Source organism: Micropterus salmoides, unplaced genomic scaffold (assembly GCF_014851395.1).
Source record: "Micropterus salmoides isolate LMB-PRFRI ecotype aquatic unplaced genomic scaffold, ASM1485139v1 Ms_hic_scaffold_5, whole genome shotgun sequence".
Taxonomy (NCBI): domain Eukaryota; kingdom Metazoa; phylum Chordata; class Actinopteri; order Centrarchiformes; family Centrarchidae; genus Micropterus; species Micropterus salmoides.
Genome location: NW_024044237.1, coordinates 12212658 through 12229605, shown reverse-complemented (window position 1 = coordinate 12229605; position 16948 = coordinate 12212658). Strand labels below are relative to the sequence as shown.

At 41.1% G+C, this 16948-nt stretch overlaps 1 protein-coding gene across 2 annotated transcripts in view; it reads left to right on the top strand.

The window, feature by feature from the left end:
• gria1a (glutamate receptor, ionotropic, AMPA 1a) overlaps positions 1-16948 on the top strand; it is an 85025-nt gene that overhangs the window by 40174 nt on the left and 27903 nt on the right. For both annotated transcript variants that reach the window (XM_038700117.1, XM_038700118.1), the window contains exons 10-11: positions 2501-2707; positions 3058-3503. In XM_038700117.1, coding sequence (XP_038556045.1) covers positions 2501-2707; positions 3058-3503 — 653 coding nt within the window. The remainder of the gene's footprint in view (positions 1-2500; positions 2708-3057; positions 3504-16948) is intronic.

Here is a 16948-nt window from a genome sequence, read left to right as displayed (position 1 = left end):
CACTGCAATCCTCCCTCTTCTGGTTTGAATGGACCTCTGCTCACTCACTCAGTCCTCATAAAGTCTCTTAAGACTGGGGCCAATCTACTATTCCATTAGGGTCTAAGCTGCTTGTATCTGATGCTGGCTGTACATCTATGGTTGTGCTAGTAGGCTACTGGCTGAGGCTACCTATATTTCACTCGGGTCTGTGGGACCTGCTAAAGAGGTCTGTACTGGGTCTGTGCTCATACTGGCTGATGATCCAGCATCTACTGACAAGCATAGCCCATGTAATTTATTGATAACAATACTTGCTAGATATTAATGTTATCAGCTCAATCAGGGCCACTCCTTTAATACATTTTCTATTGTGAAATTCTATATGACTTGACTGAATATGTGATGTTTATTATTTACTGAGAGATGTGCATCTACATGCCATGTCTGCCCAGCTAATCAACATTTTAATAATCGATAGTCAATGTGAATCCACAGCTTTCCATCTTGCATTAGTACAGAGTTGCATATAAACTTGACTGAGAGACAGATAATTACTGTCTTGTTTTAAAATGATGAGTTGCTATGAGGAGTGCCGTCAAACCTGTGTCTTGTGTGGACTGGTCCCACTTATGTTGCTGCTGGAATGCGCAAATTAAATTTCTTGCACGTGCAACGCGGTTACATTTTCCGAGGTGAAGTTTATAAACACTGTCGCCGGTTATCAAACGTAATAAAAAGTTGTATTTCAGAGCAAGATGCACTTCCCAGCTGGGTTAGCAGGACAGACAGACAGATTCACTGCAGCTAACACATTAACTTAGTGTTTTATTTTGAAAGTGTAACCGGATGTTGCGTTTTTATTATTGCTAACTTGACCGCATGTTGCAGATGTTTAATGCTAACTTGCCAAGGTGTCTTGACCTTGTTACTGGGGCACAGAGCATGAATACTAGGGCACGTGCCCCAGTAAAAAGTGTCTGGCAACGCCTATGAAGAACAAATTATGTACAAACAAATTCCCATGAGGTCTGTTTAACTTGGTCTCAGAGGAAAATAATTGGTTGATGTTTGCAATTAGTAAAACAAATCAAACATGTTAATTTCCAAGCATTTTGTTTTATTTTGTATACTTTAATGTGTGTTTACATTTGTACACATAATGTGTGTTCTTCGCAATATGTTCTTACATGTGTATTATGTTTAAGATGGATGGGTGACAGCAATCTCAGTGGAACTGTTTAAGGTCAACAAGACACGAGTCCTGGAGGATCTTCTGTATGCCATGCCATGTCTCTACTGTATGTGCACGTGTGTGTTTGTGAGTGTGAGTGGGTCAGTGTGTGAGGGCACGCATGCATACTCGTGTGTGTAGCTGTCTTTTTCTGTGACTGCAACTACATGCCCTGTTGAAGCACTACACGCTAGACCTTTCTCACCACTGTCTCCCTGGGGTGCCGTTTCTCTACCAGCGGGCCTCGGGTTTCTATGTGTAACAGTGATTACCTTCACCTCAACCATAAAGAGCAGGAGAGCCCAGATAACTGTAAAACACAGAGGAAACACCCCCATCTCTAGACCCTGATGAACTCTGATGGCAGGATTTGCTCAGCACAGCCTTAGCTAAAAGCAAGCACACATAACAACTTGTGGGAATTGAGGGCCTCCAGGTGCTGGTGGACAATTCAGACCGAGTTGGCTGGAATTCTATATGAAATACGTTTTTCTCAAAGTAAAGCGGGGCCCCAGGTGTCACGTCAGCTGTAATATCTGAGGACACCCAATCAGTGTGAGATGTACAAATGTCAGTTTGATATAACAAGAACAGCCTGGCCCTGGAGCAGAGGTTAGCATGTCTGCTTCGCCAACTACATGGTTCAAATATAGATACGTGCGCACACACACCCACTTATACTTTTTCTCTCAGATCCAACGTCTTCCCAGCTTTAATAATGTTACCAACACTCCATTTAATGTGGCAATACTGGTGAAATTATCATGCTTAGGCACCTTTTGTGTTTGAATTACACACCATACCTTCAAGGAACAAAGCCAAAATAATACCTAGCAATTTAATATAATTCTCTTTTCTGTCTAACCTTATACAGCAGCAACTGAAAAAAAACAATTGGGCCCAGTGAGATTTTTTTTTTCATCAAAGCCTCAAGGGGTAAAAAGATACGTGATGAATTGCACTGAAGCATAAAATGCATCCCTTAACATCCCTTCCCGCATGTTTAAATAGTAATATAAAACTTAACAACATGCTTAAGCTTTATTGTCAGCCATAATGCTGTCTCTGACTTAATTAGCTTAACAAACCTTTTGTAAAAGTTGTATGAGTTACAGTCACTACAGCTTGTGTCGTACAGCTTGTACATTTAATTTTCACATCAGTGAAATTTGCAATTATTTTTGAAACCGTTCAGTGGCTTCCTGTATATTATTTCTGACACCAAATGTAACGGAAATAAAATGTATGATTGTAGAAAAACAACCACGGTTACTTTACATCCGACAGGAGTCTCCATATGTGATGCACAAGAAGAACCACGAGCAGCTTGTAGGAAATGATAAGTACGAGGGCTACATTGTCGAGCTGGCTGCAGAGATAGCCAAACATGTGGGCTACCAGTACAAGCTGAAGATTGTTTCAGATGGCAAATACGGAGCCAGAGATCCTGAAACCAAGATGTGGAACGGCATGGTGGGAGAACTCGTGTATGGGGTGAGTGGACTGAGTTATGTGTTGGATTATTCCTCATTTAATGCTGAGAAATAGACATAAACTTCTAAAAGTCTAATCTGATGACAGCATGCTAACATACTTACAATGGCAATGTTAACATTCTGATGTTTACCACGTATAATGTTTGTTTACCATCATCACCATCTCATTTTGACATGTTAGCATGCTAACATTTGCTAGTCCAACTGCCAAACTTTGCCAACATTGCCATTCCTGGAGCCATTCAGCTAGTGAGGCTTTACTTACATTCTTTGCTGCATATTACATATTTTAGACCATAAAAGACTGACAGATCAATGACACTGCCTGCCTCTGTGTCTCTCCCTCAGAAAGCAGATGTGGCCGTAGCGCCTCTGACCATCACCCTGGTCCGTGAAGAAGTGATCGATTTCTCTAAGCCCTTCATGTCCCTGGGTATCTCCATCATGATCAAGAAACCCACCAAATCCAAACCTGGCGTGTTTTCATTCCTGGACCCGCTGGCTTACGAGATCTGGATGTGCATTGTGTTTGCCTACATTGGCGTCAGTGTCGTCCTGTTCCTTGTCAGTCGATTCAGCCCGTATGAGTGGCACGCCGAGGACTACGAGGAGGGAGGTGAGCCGCAGACTCCCACCCAAGCATCAGCTTCCAACGGGGTGCAGCAGGGCCAGACACCAGCGCAGCAGAACACCAATCAGCAGAGTCTTGAGCAGACCAATGAGTTCGGCATCTTCAACTCCCTTTGGTTCTCACTGGGGGCCTTTATGCAGCAGGGCTGTGATATCTCACCACGGTAAGAAACTGTGGCCACTAATTTTGATGCATTGCGTTCACAGTGCTTTGAGTCTTTTTTGCTGTTGTTTGTTGGTACACAAAGAGACAAAAAGCGCCACCTACGTACAATATATTTCTGTCTGCCACACCAACGCTTCAATGTGCTGTATTGCTTTCTTGTTCAACTCAGTTGGGCTTTGTTTATTGATATTTTGTTCTTTGCCAGTCACTTGTCATGCAGAGAAATGCTAAAAGTTTGATGAAGAGCAGCAGAGGGAGTTTATGATGTGGTCATGTTGAAGAGTGTTGTGTTTTCATTCTCCTGTCTCCAGATACGTCCTGCAGTGGTATAAACATGCCAAGAACTTCTAGGACTATAAAAACTTGTTGTTGCGAACTTGCTCCAATGTTTTCAAAATTTTAAATCCAAATCTGCCTCTCAGTCTATATGCCCATTGATATATCAATCTGTTGGTAAAGCTTAATATCACACCCTAAAAAGACAGTTATGAAGGATCTTGGTGTGAGTATTAAGCGGTATGTGTTGGCTCCCCTCGAGTGCTCTCATGAGCTGTGGTATGAAACCCTTCTCAAAAGGTCACCAATTAAAAATCTCATTAAGTGTCTGAAATTAGAGACACTGAGGTCGACTTTCTGAGCTTTCCAGAGGGACTAGCAGGAGGAGATGAGAAGATAATGTCAGTTATCACTGTAGCTCTGAACCAGCAGAGACAGGTTAGGTCATAGATAGACAAAGAGCTTCTTGAATCTTTAAACATTAAGGTAGAGATACATTATGTATACATGCTGTGAGATGGTGCACAGTGTGAGGGTGCACGTTTGCATAATGTATCTATACTGTAGTAACTATAGTGTGAGGATGGAGAGGCTGACGCCGCTGCTTTGAAGAAACTGAAAAGGTGATAATGTCCACATCTCCTTTAAATACTGATGTGCTCTCAACCACTGTTTAAACAACTTCAAATAAATTGTTTGAGATATTGGGAAATGTGCGGATTCTCTTTCCTGCTGAGAGTTTAGTGAGAAGATCAGTTCCACTCTCATGTCTTTACGGTAAATATGACCCTGGAGCCAAGAGACACTTAGGTTAGCATAAATAGTAGTAACAGCTAGCCTGGCTCAAGATGGAGGTAAAAAAAACACTCACTAGCACCTTAAGCTCACTAATGAACACTGTATATTTTATATGTTTCTTCTCATCCAACTCTCAATGATCAACAAGTTCAATGCTGAGAACACCACTAATGAAGTTTCATTCACCGTGATCATAATGGTGAACATCACAGAGTTGGATATGTCGAAGCCTGAGAAAATCAAACCAAAATATCTGCATGGCTAGATACCACTATGGGTTAGAAAACATGTTTTCTCGTGGTTTGGATGAACAGACCCCTGCATCAGCTAAGCTGATCAGTGACCAGCAACAGGAGGCATGTTGTGTTGCAAGGCTCCCCGTTCTGAATGTAAATATTTGTTTAGAGTGGTGTTACTGCAAAATAGCAGAAGGCTCAGTCACAATTCCCTGACTGAGTGGCTGAAGGTTAAAGACATTATAGTAAGGTGCAATACACAACATTTTTGTCCTGGCTTTTATCTTGTGACATTTACCAAATGTATTTTCACTTTGCTGTTACCTTACACAAATATCAGAAGGGAGAAAATCTCAGCACCTACAGGCCTGCATGCTGCAGGTGCTCAGTAGTACATGATGTAGGTCCTACTCCCACGGGCCTTCGCCTGACATTTACCATTTTCTGCCTGGAGACTCCGCTGTGCTTCATGCAGGAGTGTTCCTCTCCTATAGAGAGAAAATGCATCTGCACTAACTATTGATTTCCTCATATGCCTTACAGAGAGAGAGAGAGAATGTCACCATGCATCTGCAAATTCTCTCTTACCTATGGTTTCTCTTTCAATGGATCTGCACACACATGTGGGTTTGAAGCCTATGTGTGTGTATTTGTGTGTACTTCTCCATATGTGTGCTTGACCACACATGGGTTCATGCATATTTGCACAGTATTTGCATTTGGGGAAAAGCATCTCTGCTTATGCTAGACCTTTCACTGATCGTTTGAGGGGACAAAACAGATTGTTCCTGTACTTGTGACAATTCTGTTGATGCCACCTATGACTTCAAATTAACCAGTTGTAAGGCATACTGTATTTCATCATTAGTTTTAAAAACTGTAACAAGAATGTTAGATCCTTTTACCTGCCTCGGAGGGAGATGTGACATAGTAGCAAAATAGGTTTCAGGTAGACCAGAATATTTCCTTGGTGTCATCAGTGAGGGTGGTAGCTTTAAGGGCTCATATCCTCCAAGGACTTGAGTCAGATATTATCCATTTCTTTCAAAGTCCTTCCAAGGTGACTCCCACTGTCCCTTTTTGTGTCTTTGGTGAAAGACTGTTAGGGAGTCAGTATGGCAGCAAGAAAAAACTCCACGAGTCGGTTAGCAGCAGTCCACTGTGTAGTGATCATCATGGTGGAGTCCGCTTGGTGTCTTGAAAACAAACACGATGAATGTTTCACCCCACTGATGCTGCCCTGAAGGAAACAGCTTCCCCTTGAAAATGTGGGTGACCTAGTTGCTCTAGTTAGCACAGTGTGTATTCACACACAGAGGTGCATGTTGATGTATGTCCTAAAGCATTACGAGTTCCTCTGCTAGACTTAAAAGGACATGTAATAATATTGCTTGTGATTTTTTCAGATTAAACCAACAGTACTCGTAACCTCACACATTCTGTTGTCAGGGTTTCACGGACATAGTGTACCATTGCTATCGGGATTTTTTTATCTGGAAAAGCCTTTGGGAGAACATTTTTGTTCTTGTATGCATGTGAGCTTGTTCTTGTTTTTATATACACCGAACAAAATTTTAAACGCAACACTTCTAAAGATCTAAGACTTTCTCTATGCACACAAAAGGTCTATTTCTCTCAAATATTGTTCAACCTTTGCCAAGATAATCCATCCACCTCACAGGTGTGGCATATCAAGATGCTGATCAGACAGCATGGGTAGTGCAGGTGTGCCTTAGGCTGGCCACAATAAAAGGCCACTCACTCCCACTGCCTTTTAAAATACATCATCCGACTTCCCCCTTTTCTGCTTACGGCCACGAGAGGTCACAGCCACTATAAACGTAAATTTGGGTCGTAATAATGTGTTTCAACAAATGACCTATATGGTAAGTATCAAAAGTAAAAGTAGGCAGAATGCTACATTGTTATATTATTTAAACATTTTTAATGATGAATTATTAGTAATACTTAGCTGTTAGCTAGCTGATCATATGATTTGTATGTAGAAGTATAAAGTATAAAGAAAATACTAAAGTGCATGTACTTCAAAATTGTGTACAAGTTCAGTATATGAGTTAATGGTACTTATTTTCTATGGAAACCCCAAAGTGTACCTGTTCTTCACTTTTCTGCTAATAATCCAAGCTAGCCTAGCTAGTTAGCATTATGAAATAAAAAGTACTATAATGAAATGAAATTTAATTCAAATAAAACAAGTTCAATAGAAAATAAGAATTATTACAATTATAACATTTTACAATACTGAGTTGAGTTTTAATCATTTCTGAAATTATTTCACTTATTATTGGTTCATTTATATATTGTAGACACAGGCGTGGGATTATTCATTTCATCTGAACACTTGTCTTATTGTTAAAGAATATAAGAGAGCAAAAACATGTAAAAGACATTCTGTTTCTAAATTTGGTAACATTTCTGATACTGTGCTGGTAAAGGGCTCTTCACTGTGCCGTTACCACTAATAGGTGAGTACAGAATGTTCTAGAGGTGGATTCAGTTCTGAGGTAGGCAGCTCAAAGCACTTCACTCTTTTTGCGTCTCCATTTAATCAGAGACAAAAGGCCAAGGAACAACAGTAACGAGCTACTCTGTCCTGGATTAATCAGTAGGCGTGTTTAATATCCCTGTCTGCCTGTATTAGCGTGTGTGTGTGTGTGTGTGTGTGTGTGTGTGTGTGTGTATAGGCTAGTTCTATTAAAAAAGCACTTAAAACAATTTTCTTTGTCTGCTGCCTCACAGTATCTGATTGGACCGATCTAAAAGTATCTCTGCGTCAAGGTTTATAGGCAGCTTTGTGTGTGGGCATGCATGTGCTCATATAGTGTGTGTATACAGGCTTGTAGGTATGTATTCATACATTGATGTGATGCATTTATGTGTACAGTACTTAAGCGTGCGTGCGTGCGCGTGTGTGTGTGTGTGTGTGTGTGTGTGTTTCTCCTGCTATTTTTTCTGAGACCTTGTTTACTGTGCTCTTTCTAAATGTCAGCACTGTCAGTCAGGCCCTCCCATAAGCCCCAGTCCGTGCTGTTGGGCCCTCCCTGTGTTTATCTCTGCCGACAGGTGGACTCTATGAGTCTCCACCTTCACTCCATCCATCCATCCACCCGTTTACTTCCTCTCTAATCACCTCTTTTCAGTCTTCCTCTTCTCTCGTCTGCTCTGCTTTCCATCCTTCATAGATCTCTCTGCCTCTTCCAGTGGTTGTGTTTGACTAAGAATGCATGTGTGCCACATCCCCTCCCATCTCATGGCTTGACTCATGCTACCTGTTTCACCTGGCACACCTACCTCTGCCGAACAGCTGCGCACACAAAAAGTGCGGTAGATAAAACACATGCCAATGTGTCCCTCAGCAAAACACTTAACCCCTAGTTGCTCCAGAGGCATGCAACCTCTGACATATACAGCAATTGTTAGTTGTTTTGGATTATTGGTCAGCTAAATAAGTAAATATTAATGTAAATGTAATGTAGTTGTTTCATGCAACCTCCAGGATCATAAGCAGAAATGCTAATCACATCTAATGCTAACCACATCTAACTAGGGCTGAAACGATTCATTGATTAAATCGATTAATAAAATGCTTCGACACAATCCAATCGTTTAATCCATATAACTATTTAGCACACTGTTTCGCAGGGACATTTATTACCGTTGCACATCGCGCTTATGCTGTGAACACGACGGATTATAATGGCGCTGTTTGCAAAGTGGAGGAAGAGAGAGAAAACAGTGAGGGACAAAGAAGAAAGTGTCCAAACTATGGGATTATTTCAAGCTAAAGAAAACAACAACTCTGTAATGTTACCGTCCGTCCACCGTAAAACGAAACTTATGTCGCCTTGGCAACAGCACGTCGGCAGCAGAACAAAAAGCCCCGGTGTTCTGCCAGCGGACCAGACAAGGTAACAGTTACAGCAACTTTAACATTTAACTGAAATCATGATTGATTGTTGAGTTGAAGGCTAGCTAAAATAAGCTAAAATAAGCCGCAGTCCTCAGCTGAAAATGTACACACGTGCGTTTGTTGTTCTCTGTTTTGGGCCGTGAGTTGTAACCTCACAGTCATGAGTTAACTGGGTGTCGGGGAACTGCACCTTTTTACTCAACTGCAGCTCTCTCTGTAGCTCAGATAATCCCTGCTACCTGCGTGTGCTAATCCATCCTTTCACCCATTTTCTTGGTCTTTATAATTGCCATCTTTATAATAACAAACAACAGCTGTTTCGTGTGGTGGATCGCCCATTTCACGTTTCACATTTCATGTGTGTTTTCTTGATAAAAAGTGGTTTGGAAACCTGCGTCGGGTGACACAGCCGCTGTCAGCTCATGTAGTGTCTCTGACCCCCTGTCACCGATCAGTCACGTAGTGGGACGCCTAAATATGAAGGTGTTGTCTGTTTTCTTTGTCTCAGTAAGTCACGTAGAATTTGTATGTTCTTCTTTCTAGTCCAAAATCTAATAGGGCCATTGCTAGTGGAAGCACCAATAGAATGCAGTAGGTTCCAATCTAGGAGAAATCTAGGATTAAATGTGTAAAACATTGCATGTGAGAAATTTAACAACAAATTAATGAGAGAGAGAGGAGCTAATCAGAAAACGAGCTCCCGTCTGTTAGCTGGTAGAAAGTATAAAAGTATAGGAAAAACAGCAGCATACATTCAGCAGGATCTGTAGTGTACTTGACCTTGTGGATTTTAACTTAGCTCTCAATTTCTGTACGAAGTTTTCCAGGTGGGAGCTCTAGGCAGAAAGAGATCTTGAGTAAAAGGGTGTGGGTTCATGATGTTCCTCTACTGAATGTGTTTTGAGATGATTATGTATATGTCTGAAGTGTGTGTGTGTGTGTGTGTGTGTGTGTGTGTGTGTGTGCTTAGGTGTGTGTTTGTTAGTCTAATGGTCCCGTGGAGTTGTCTCCTCTCCTCGGCTCCTGTGATGCTCCTGTTACATGATTGTAGACTGAAATAAATCAGCTCTGTTCCTTACACCTTGCCTGCCACAAAAAGAAACATTGCTTTGCGGAGTCGGAGAGCCCCTGCCGTCCTAAGCGCAACAGTTTCCGACTATTTTAGACGTACCCAAGCAAGAGTTTAAACGACAGATGAAAATACAACACAGGTGGTATAACAGCTAGCAGCACTCCATTTCTCAACTTAAATTTAAGGCTATAGGCCTATGCCCAAACTCGGGTCAAACAAGCACTGCTTCATGAATTTACATCAGTGGGACTGGAACTTGCACATGCTTACTTCCAAAATGGTGAGTCTGCGGTGTCTCTCTGGCTCTTTAGTTCAATGATACTGACCACAGCAGCAATTAATCTGTGTGGCAGTCAGAATTATTCAATAATGGGTCGGGTATGTGGTGTATTATGGTAACCCGGGGAGGGTCAGTTTTTTGTCATACAGTGATGCTTGTTTTCCTCTTCAAAGGTCTAAACAGAAGAGAGCTAAACACTGTAGCCTTCACACATGTAGTTTAGATTTAGTTATTAATTCCAACACTGGACAGCAGTTATTTAAGCTGCAATCGTTAGCATGTCCGGCTAACTTCTAGCTTACTACCTACAGCCGCTGCTCTGCTTCTGAGGTTAATAGGTTTTAGTTTAAAAAAGCCCCATTCATATAACTAGCACAACTGCTGTGTACTTATTTCTCCAATGGCAGTGTGTGCTATCAGAGTTTAGGCTAACGTGCTCTGTCCTTTTCATTGGATTTGGGGAAGTTTACTCTCCAGTAACCTCAGCCAACGTGTGCATTACATTTGCCAAAGACATTGGTTTGTCCTCATCCTAAAAACCTTTTCTATTTTCTACTGCATTAGTGCTGGGTGATAATGGAACTTTTACAAATAACGAAAGACAACAACACCATTTTGACTGTGCGAGAGTATCTCACTAAGTTTTCCGCTTCACCTTTGTATTTATGATGCACTCAAAGGGAATGGAAACCAGTGGCTGTCTCAATAGTGTCAAATGTAAAAACCGTTGATTTGTTAGTCATGTTTACACAATAGGCAGGTGTGGTTATTAGAAAAATATTGAATATATTTTAGAAATATTAATGTATTAATATTACACACATAAAAAATAAGGGACCAATAAACATGAAAGTTTCTAAAAGGGGTTTGCCTACCTATAAATGCCAATGTTTAAAAACTATTTTACATTAATTGGGTGGACAGTGAAGGTTGAATACGAGCACAGACCGCCACAACCAGCTGTTATTACAACGCAATAAAAAAATAACCACAGGCAACTGCTCTTTCAAAGGCACAATAGGATTTATGTACATAATAATAAACCACTATCATCTGTTGGGGCAGGCAGACTTGCAAAGCTTAAGACAAAGGATTAGGAACCAAAATGGCGGATACACTATACCTATCCTCACCAAGATGGCGTAGAGCACAGCTGGAGTTTAGGCTACACGCTGTGTGTGGATTCCAGATGTGTATGTGTAGATGTGTGTAAAGTGTGTGTGGATGTTAGTGTAGGAAGCAATAAAGAGGAAAAGGCATACAGAGGACGGTATTTTAGGTCCTGGTTGTTGCGGCTAGATACAATGTAACAAATACAGTATTGCTTCCACTGTCTGCCATGACTGTAAGACTACTCACGAAGAAGAAGCATTCATGCAAGAAGCGGAAAGCAGCAGAGAAACAGCACAATGTTTTGTTTTGTTTTTTTCAAGTTTTCTATGCTATTTCATCACTGAATACACTTTGCGAAGTTTTCAGGCGAGAAATCAATGTAGAATTTGAATATTTTTTTTAAGTTTTACGAAAGCTGATGGCGAAATGTGCTTACAAGGTTAGCTGTGTCAGCCAGCCGGCCAGTCACGCCCACAAAGCCCTCTGGTCCCAGTTAAGCCCTGGATATACTTGCTTTTTAACAATGTGTAGGCATAGACTGGCGTCATTCTTGCCTGCGTACTTTGCGTGTACCTGGAGGATTAAACATGAATCCACTTGGGGGCAGGCCAGGACCGGATCATCACTTGCAGACTCCGGGTTATCTTCCCTTACAACCTCTGCACATCATAAACAAACCAAACATAGCGACACTGGAGCAGGATATGATTTTAATGAGACATCATAATGATCTCGATAATTGCGGATTAGCTCCAGGAGTTTTATTGTAAACAACCCGCCATAAATCTCCGTTTTTTAAGTCTGCGGCTGGTTTTGGCTGTTGGCAAACCAACTGCATACCGCTACCACCTGGGCTGGTGTGTGGAACAGTAGAGTGCTGTTGACCTGCCGGTCAGATCGACATACCACGTTCATGTGCTGAATTGCACAACCCGTCCAAAGGAACGCAGTCATCTTGCGTACGCAAACGCATAGTTAAAAGCAAGTATATCCATCGATATATCCTTTACACAGACCACTGCTGCAGCAGCAACAACAGAGCAGCAACCACAGAGGAAAGGCCGCAACTGTAAGATAGTTTTAATGCTCATACCGTTATTATTCTGTCTTCACAATCTGAGTAATGATTTAACATTTTAAAGTAAATCAAGAAACATCTGGCTTGTGATGTAGCCTACAGAAAATTCTCCACTTATAAAACTTATAAGCACTTTGGAAACATAAACTACAGAAGTAGTATGAAAGTGGGCTGTTGCTTTATAATTCTAAATAGCCAATACATTGTTAGTGTACAGTTGTGGTTGTAGTACTTTTAATGTGCTTATTGTTTTAGGTGATGAAGCCTGTTGTCTTGGAGCAGCCTCTCCATAACTCTTTGCATTCTTGGTTTTGAGTGCTGGCTAAGCTAATGTTCTTTTAGATGTGTTAGCTGTTCTGGCAATTTATATCTTACAGCATTATTGTATGTTTCTTATACTGTTTGATGTCATTCAAGTATCAAGAACATTCCACTTCTGCACCCTTGGTACTTTTCTACTTTTTGGTTCTCATATACGCTGATGACCCAGGACCCCTTTCTGGCCTGCAAGGTGTCAGACAAGCTCCTGTTTGCAACGGTTCCAGTAACTGCCACTCACAATCATCTCTTTGCACAGCAACAGATGTCAAAATAACACACTCCACGGCTCTATAAAAACACACACACTTCACTCCTTTGTACTCTCCTGCAGACTGCTTTGTACTCTGTATGATTTGTACCTCTGAGGCCTCAGAATAAATACGACAAAGACAGCTCTGTGTTCAGGACCAACTTTATTTCACATCTCCAGAATGGTTAGTTTCCATTACATAGCAAACACGTTAAGTGCAATAGTAAATCAGTGACTTATAGGAGTAGCCTACGCTAGTGTTCATTCTGGATAGTACCTAATGGTAACGTTAGCTAGTTAGGCTGTGTGTTGGGGATCAGTAATTTACTTTGAAGAAAGATGTTTAATTAGTTAAATGGTTTAATTAGGGTTAGGGGGTGACAAAAATAATCGTGACTAGTCGACTAATCGAATAACTAATTAACAGATTAGTCGACTACAAAAATAATCATTAGTTGTAGCCCTACTAATAAGCAGAAAAACACGCAGCAATAAACAGGACACAGTGGCCTTTATCCCACAGACAATCACCACAATGAAGCTTCAGATTAAAATCAATCTAATCTCTTCCTAGATACAAGACTCTTACTGAAATCGCTTCTTGATGTGATGTGATGTGATGTGATGTGTCAGTCCCTTTAGCTAAACTGGGGTACTGCACTGACGAATTACAACCAACGGCTCACGGTGCATTCACATGCTCCTTGGATGGTCCCATTTCTGAGATGGGAGGTGGTTCTTCCGACATCAGCGCGTGTTCATGTGCTCTTAGGTCAGAATGTGGAATCAACATGGACACTACTACACAGATGTGTTGGATTAGGATTGTCAGAGCAAATAAACAACACACAGACATCTATGTCATCTTAATTTCTAAATCAAACAAAAAGGCTGTGAAAACTGTCAACATATGGTCCTCTTTTATTATTATTTAAATAATATAGACTACCCCTGAAGAGTTTTTGTTATTATGTCTTCTTATATATTTGTATACTGTTCTGTATACTTTATGTCCCAGGTACACTTTATTCCTTTTTTTGAAATATAGATTTAAGTAGCAAAAAAAATATTCCTATTATTCCGACACCATCAGAATGCACCATCAGTCAACGCTCACCCCCCCTTTCCAAGTGCACAGGAGAAGCTACGGTGTCTGATACGCTCTGTCGGCTCTTGTGCTAAATGATACTGAACTACTACTGCTACTACAACTAATAATACTACTACTACTTTTGCTTGTTTTTGTACATATTCAATATAGTGAAGAAACACACTCTGTAGAGCAGTTTGTCCATTAGGGCTACTGTAGAAACATGGTGGTGCAATACAGCAACTTCCATGTAAGAGGACCAACGGTGTATGTAGATAAAAATGGTAATAAAAATATAACGGTTCATTATGTAAGGTCTTTATACACCACTGAAAACATCATCCATCCATCGTCAATCGCTTATCCTTTGTACAGGGTCGCGGGGGGCTGGAGCCAATCCCAGCGAAAGGTGGGGTACACCCTGGACAGCTTGTCAGTCCATCGCAGCACTGAAAACATAGTTATGTATATTATATTGCATTTCTGTCAATAGATCCTCCTAAACACTAAAAACACTGGACCTTTGAAGGCTTTTTGTGTTACATGCAGGCCTCATCTGGGCCATCTCAGCCCCCTGCATTACAAAGTTAATAAAATCATATTTGTAATGTTGTCTGGTTTGTTGTATGATCCAAATGCAAGTGGCTGTTCAGTAGCTTATGAAGCCACAAGGGAGGAGCCAAGTGAATTTTTGTGATCAAGGGAATTATTGATCTTCCGCAGAGTTCAATTACGTATCACTTTGCGTTGTTGTTGTCCTTATTATCATTAACAACAAGAAATTAGATCATGTTACACACCACTGAGTTACATAATTGTGGGGTTAGTGAGTTGCTATCAAAGCAGTTGGGGAAGACTTGGTAGGAAGGAATAATTTATTCATAAAGAGACGGTTCAGTTTAGTCCGTGGCATCGCTTATGTTTTATTTATCTGGAAATTGCATGAAGGCAACTTTTGATCATACATGCATGCATACTCACTAGCAGAAACTAGTGATACACACACACACACACACACACACACACACACACACACACACACCCCTAGAGGATCTCACTGGGGCATCACACTTTGTACACAGGCAAAGATACCGTCCCCTCAGAGGCGTATACTCTGTCAAATCTGCATATAAAACACAGTCACACAGAGGCACACATATATTTCCAGCAGCAGAGAGGGGTTTTGCTGTTATCTAGCTGTGACAGCATATGAATGTCTTTTCTGCAAACATGAATTATACACCAGAACCAAGGCCACATGGGAAATCTACCTGGACCAAAGTGGATAGTTTGACTGGAAAGATGTGCGCTGTGATGCTCAGAGCCTTATCAGTCAGCCCCGTGTCCTCTAACCTGTAAGTTGAAAGGAGCCCTAATGAGAGATTTCACTCTGTAATGGCAAGTCCATCCTACTATAGGGGTGGGAGCCCTTATAGAGAGAAAGACAGCAAGGAGGAGGAGATGACTAAAGTCTCTCTCCGCTCAGCTGTACTGTTTGGGGTGCAGGGAGTGCTACCATGGCAACCGTAAAGAGACAGACTTTTCTGTCAGAGGAGTGCAGCTTCACATCAAGTGTCTCCGGTCTGTGAAACTGCATGCGAGTGCACGTGCATGTCACCCTCTCTGTGTTATTATACAGCCAGATTTAATGTACTGTAAGTCAGTCAGTCCTCTGTGTGTGCGTTGATGGTTATTGATTTTCAGTGAACAGTTGTGATGTATCTGTGTTTGGACTCCTGTTCTCTCACTGGAGTGACTAAGAGGCTTTGCGTATGTGTGTGGGCGCGTAGCGAGCGCTCTCACAGCTCGCCAGCACTGACTTATCTCAGGTTATATGAGGCAAAGACATCATCTGTGATATCATTCAGCAAACCTGTGTACAGCCACAGAAACTGATTACAGTCATATCTCAATCATATCGATGCCTCTGCAGCAACACCCAAAGCTAAATTGTTGTGTTGTGATGCACCCCCACTGGAACAAGCCATATGTTGCAAAGCAGCCACTTAACTTGGCTGCTTCTTAATGAAACAAACATGCATTAAACAGTTGCATAGCATTTTGAATCTGAATACCTTTTGTCAAATTATCCATAGCGTACTGGTCTACCAGCTTTTGGTGCAGCTGCTGCAGGCTGGTAACAACATTATCATAATGTTCTCTTTTCAACTCAGTGGCATGCTAATACTGACCTTTAGATGGAGAAAGTGGCGGGGGGGGGGGCTGTTTTAATAAATCATTATTTTTGTGCTCCCTGCTTAAAGTGTGTATGTTATTTTGGCCTTGAAGATGAAAGCACTCTGAAAATACGCAATCTAACAATCGTGAGCCTGTCAAAACAAAAGCACAAACAGCCAAGCAAACAAAATCAGAAGTAAACCCACCATTTTGCCACAATATTGGCCATAACATTCTCTTCCCCCTAGAGTCTCATTTAGCAATAGAGAGAGACAGAATGAAGTGGTGGAAATCTACAAACACACTGTAAGCGTCAGATGAGTGTATTTCCAGAAGTGTCTGTGGTCAGGTGTGCACTAAAAGCATTGTGTATTGCACATCAGACCAATTTGGCATGTCTGCTCCGAGCTTAGTTCAATTCTAAAGACACAGTGGAGGACCAAATTGTCCTTTTTTCATGTGGTTTCAGGAACTACAGTGACCTATATGTAAGCAGAATTACATAAAAAGGTAATCACGTTTATAAATACTTTATTCTGGTTAATTATCCTGACATGCCCACATTATTATGCATGTTTTTAACTGGCTGGTTTTATACCGTTGAGGCAGTAGGGAATCAAGAGCTTAATAAAACTTTTAACAATTCATAGCATATACAAGCTGCCATGGCATAGTTGAGCAAACGCTAATTAACAGAAGCCATGTGATATAAGTCAGCAAATTGAAAAGGCAGTTAAACCAGCAGAGTACAGCTGAGATGTATTGGCAAAATATGAGTATAATAATTAAGGTTTTTGTTGATACACAGAATAAAGTATGA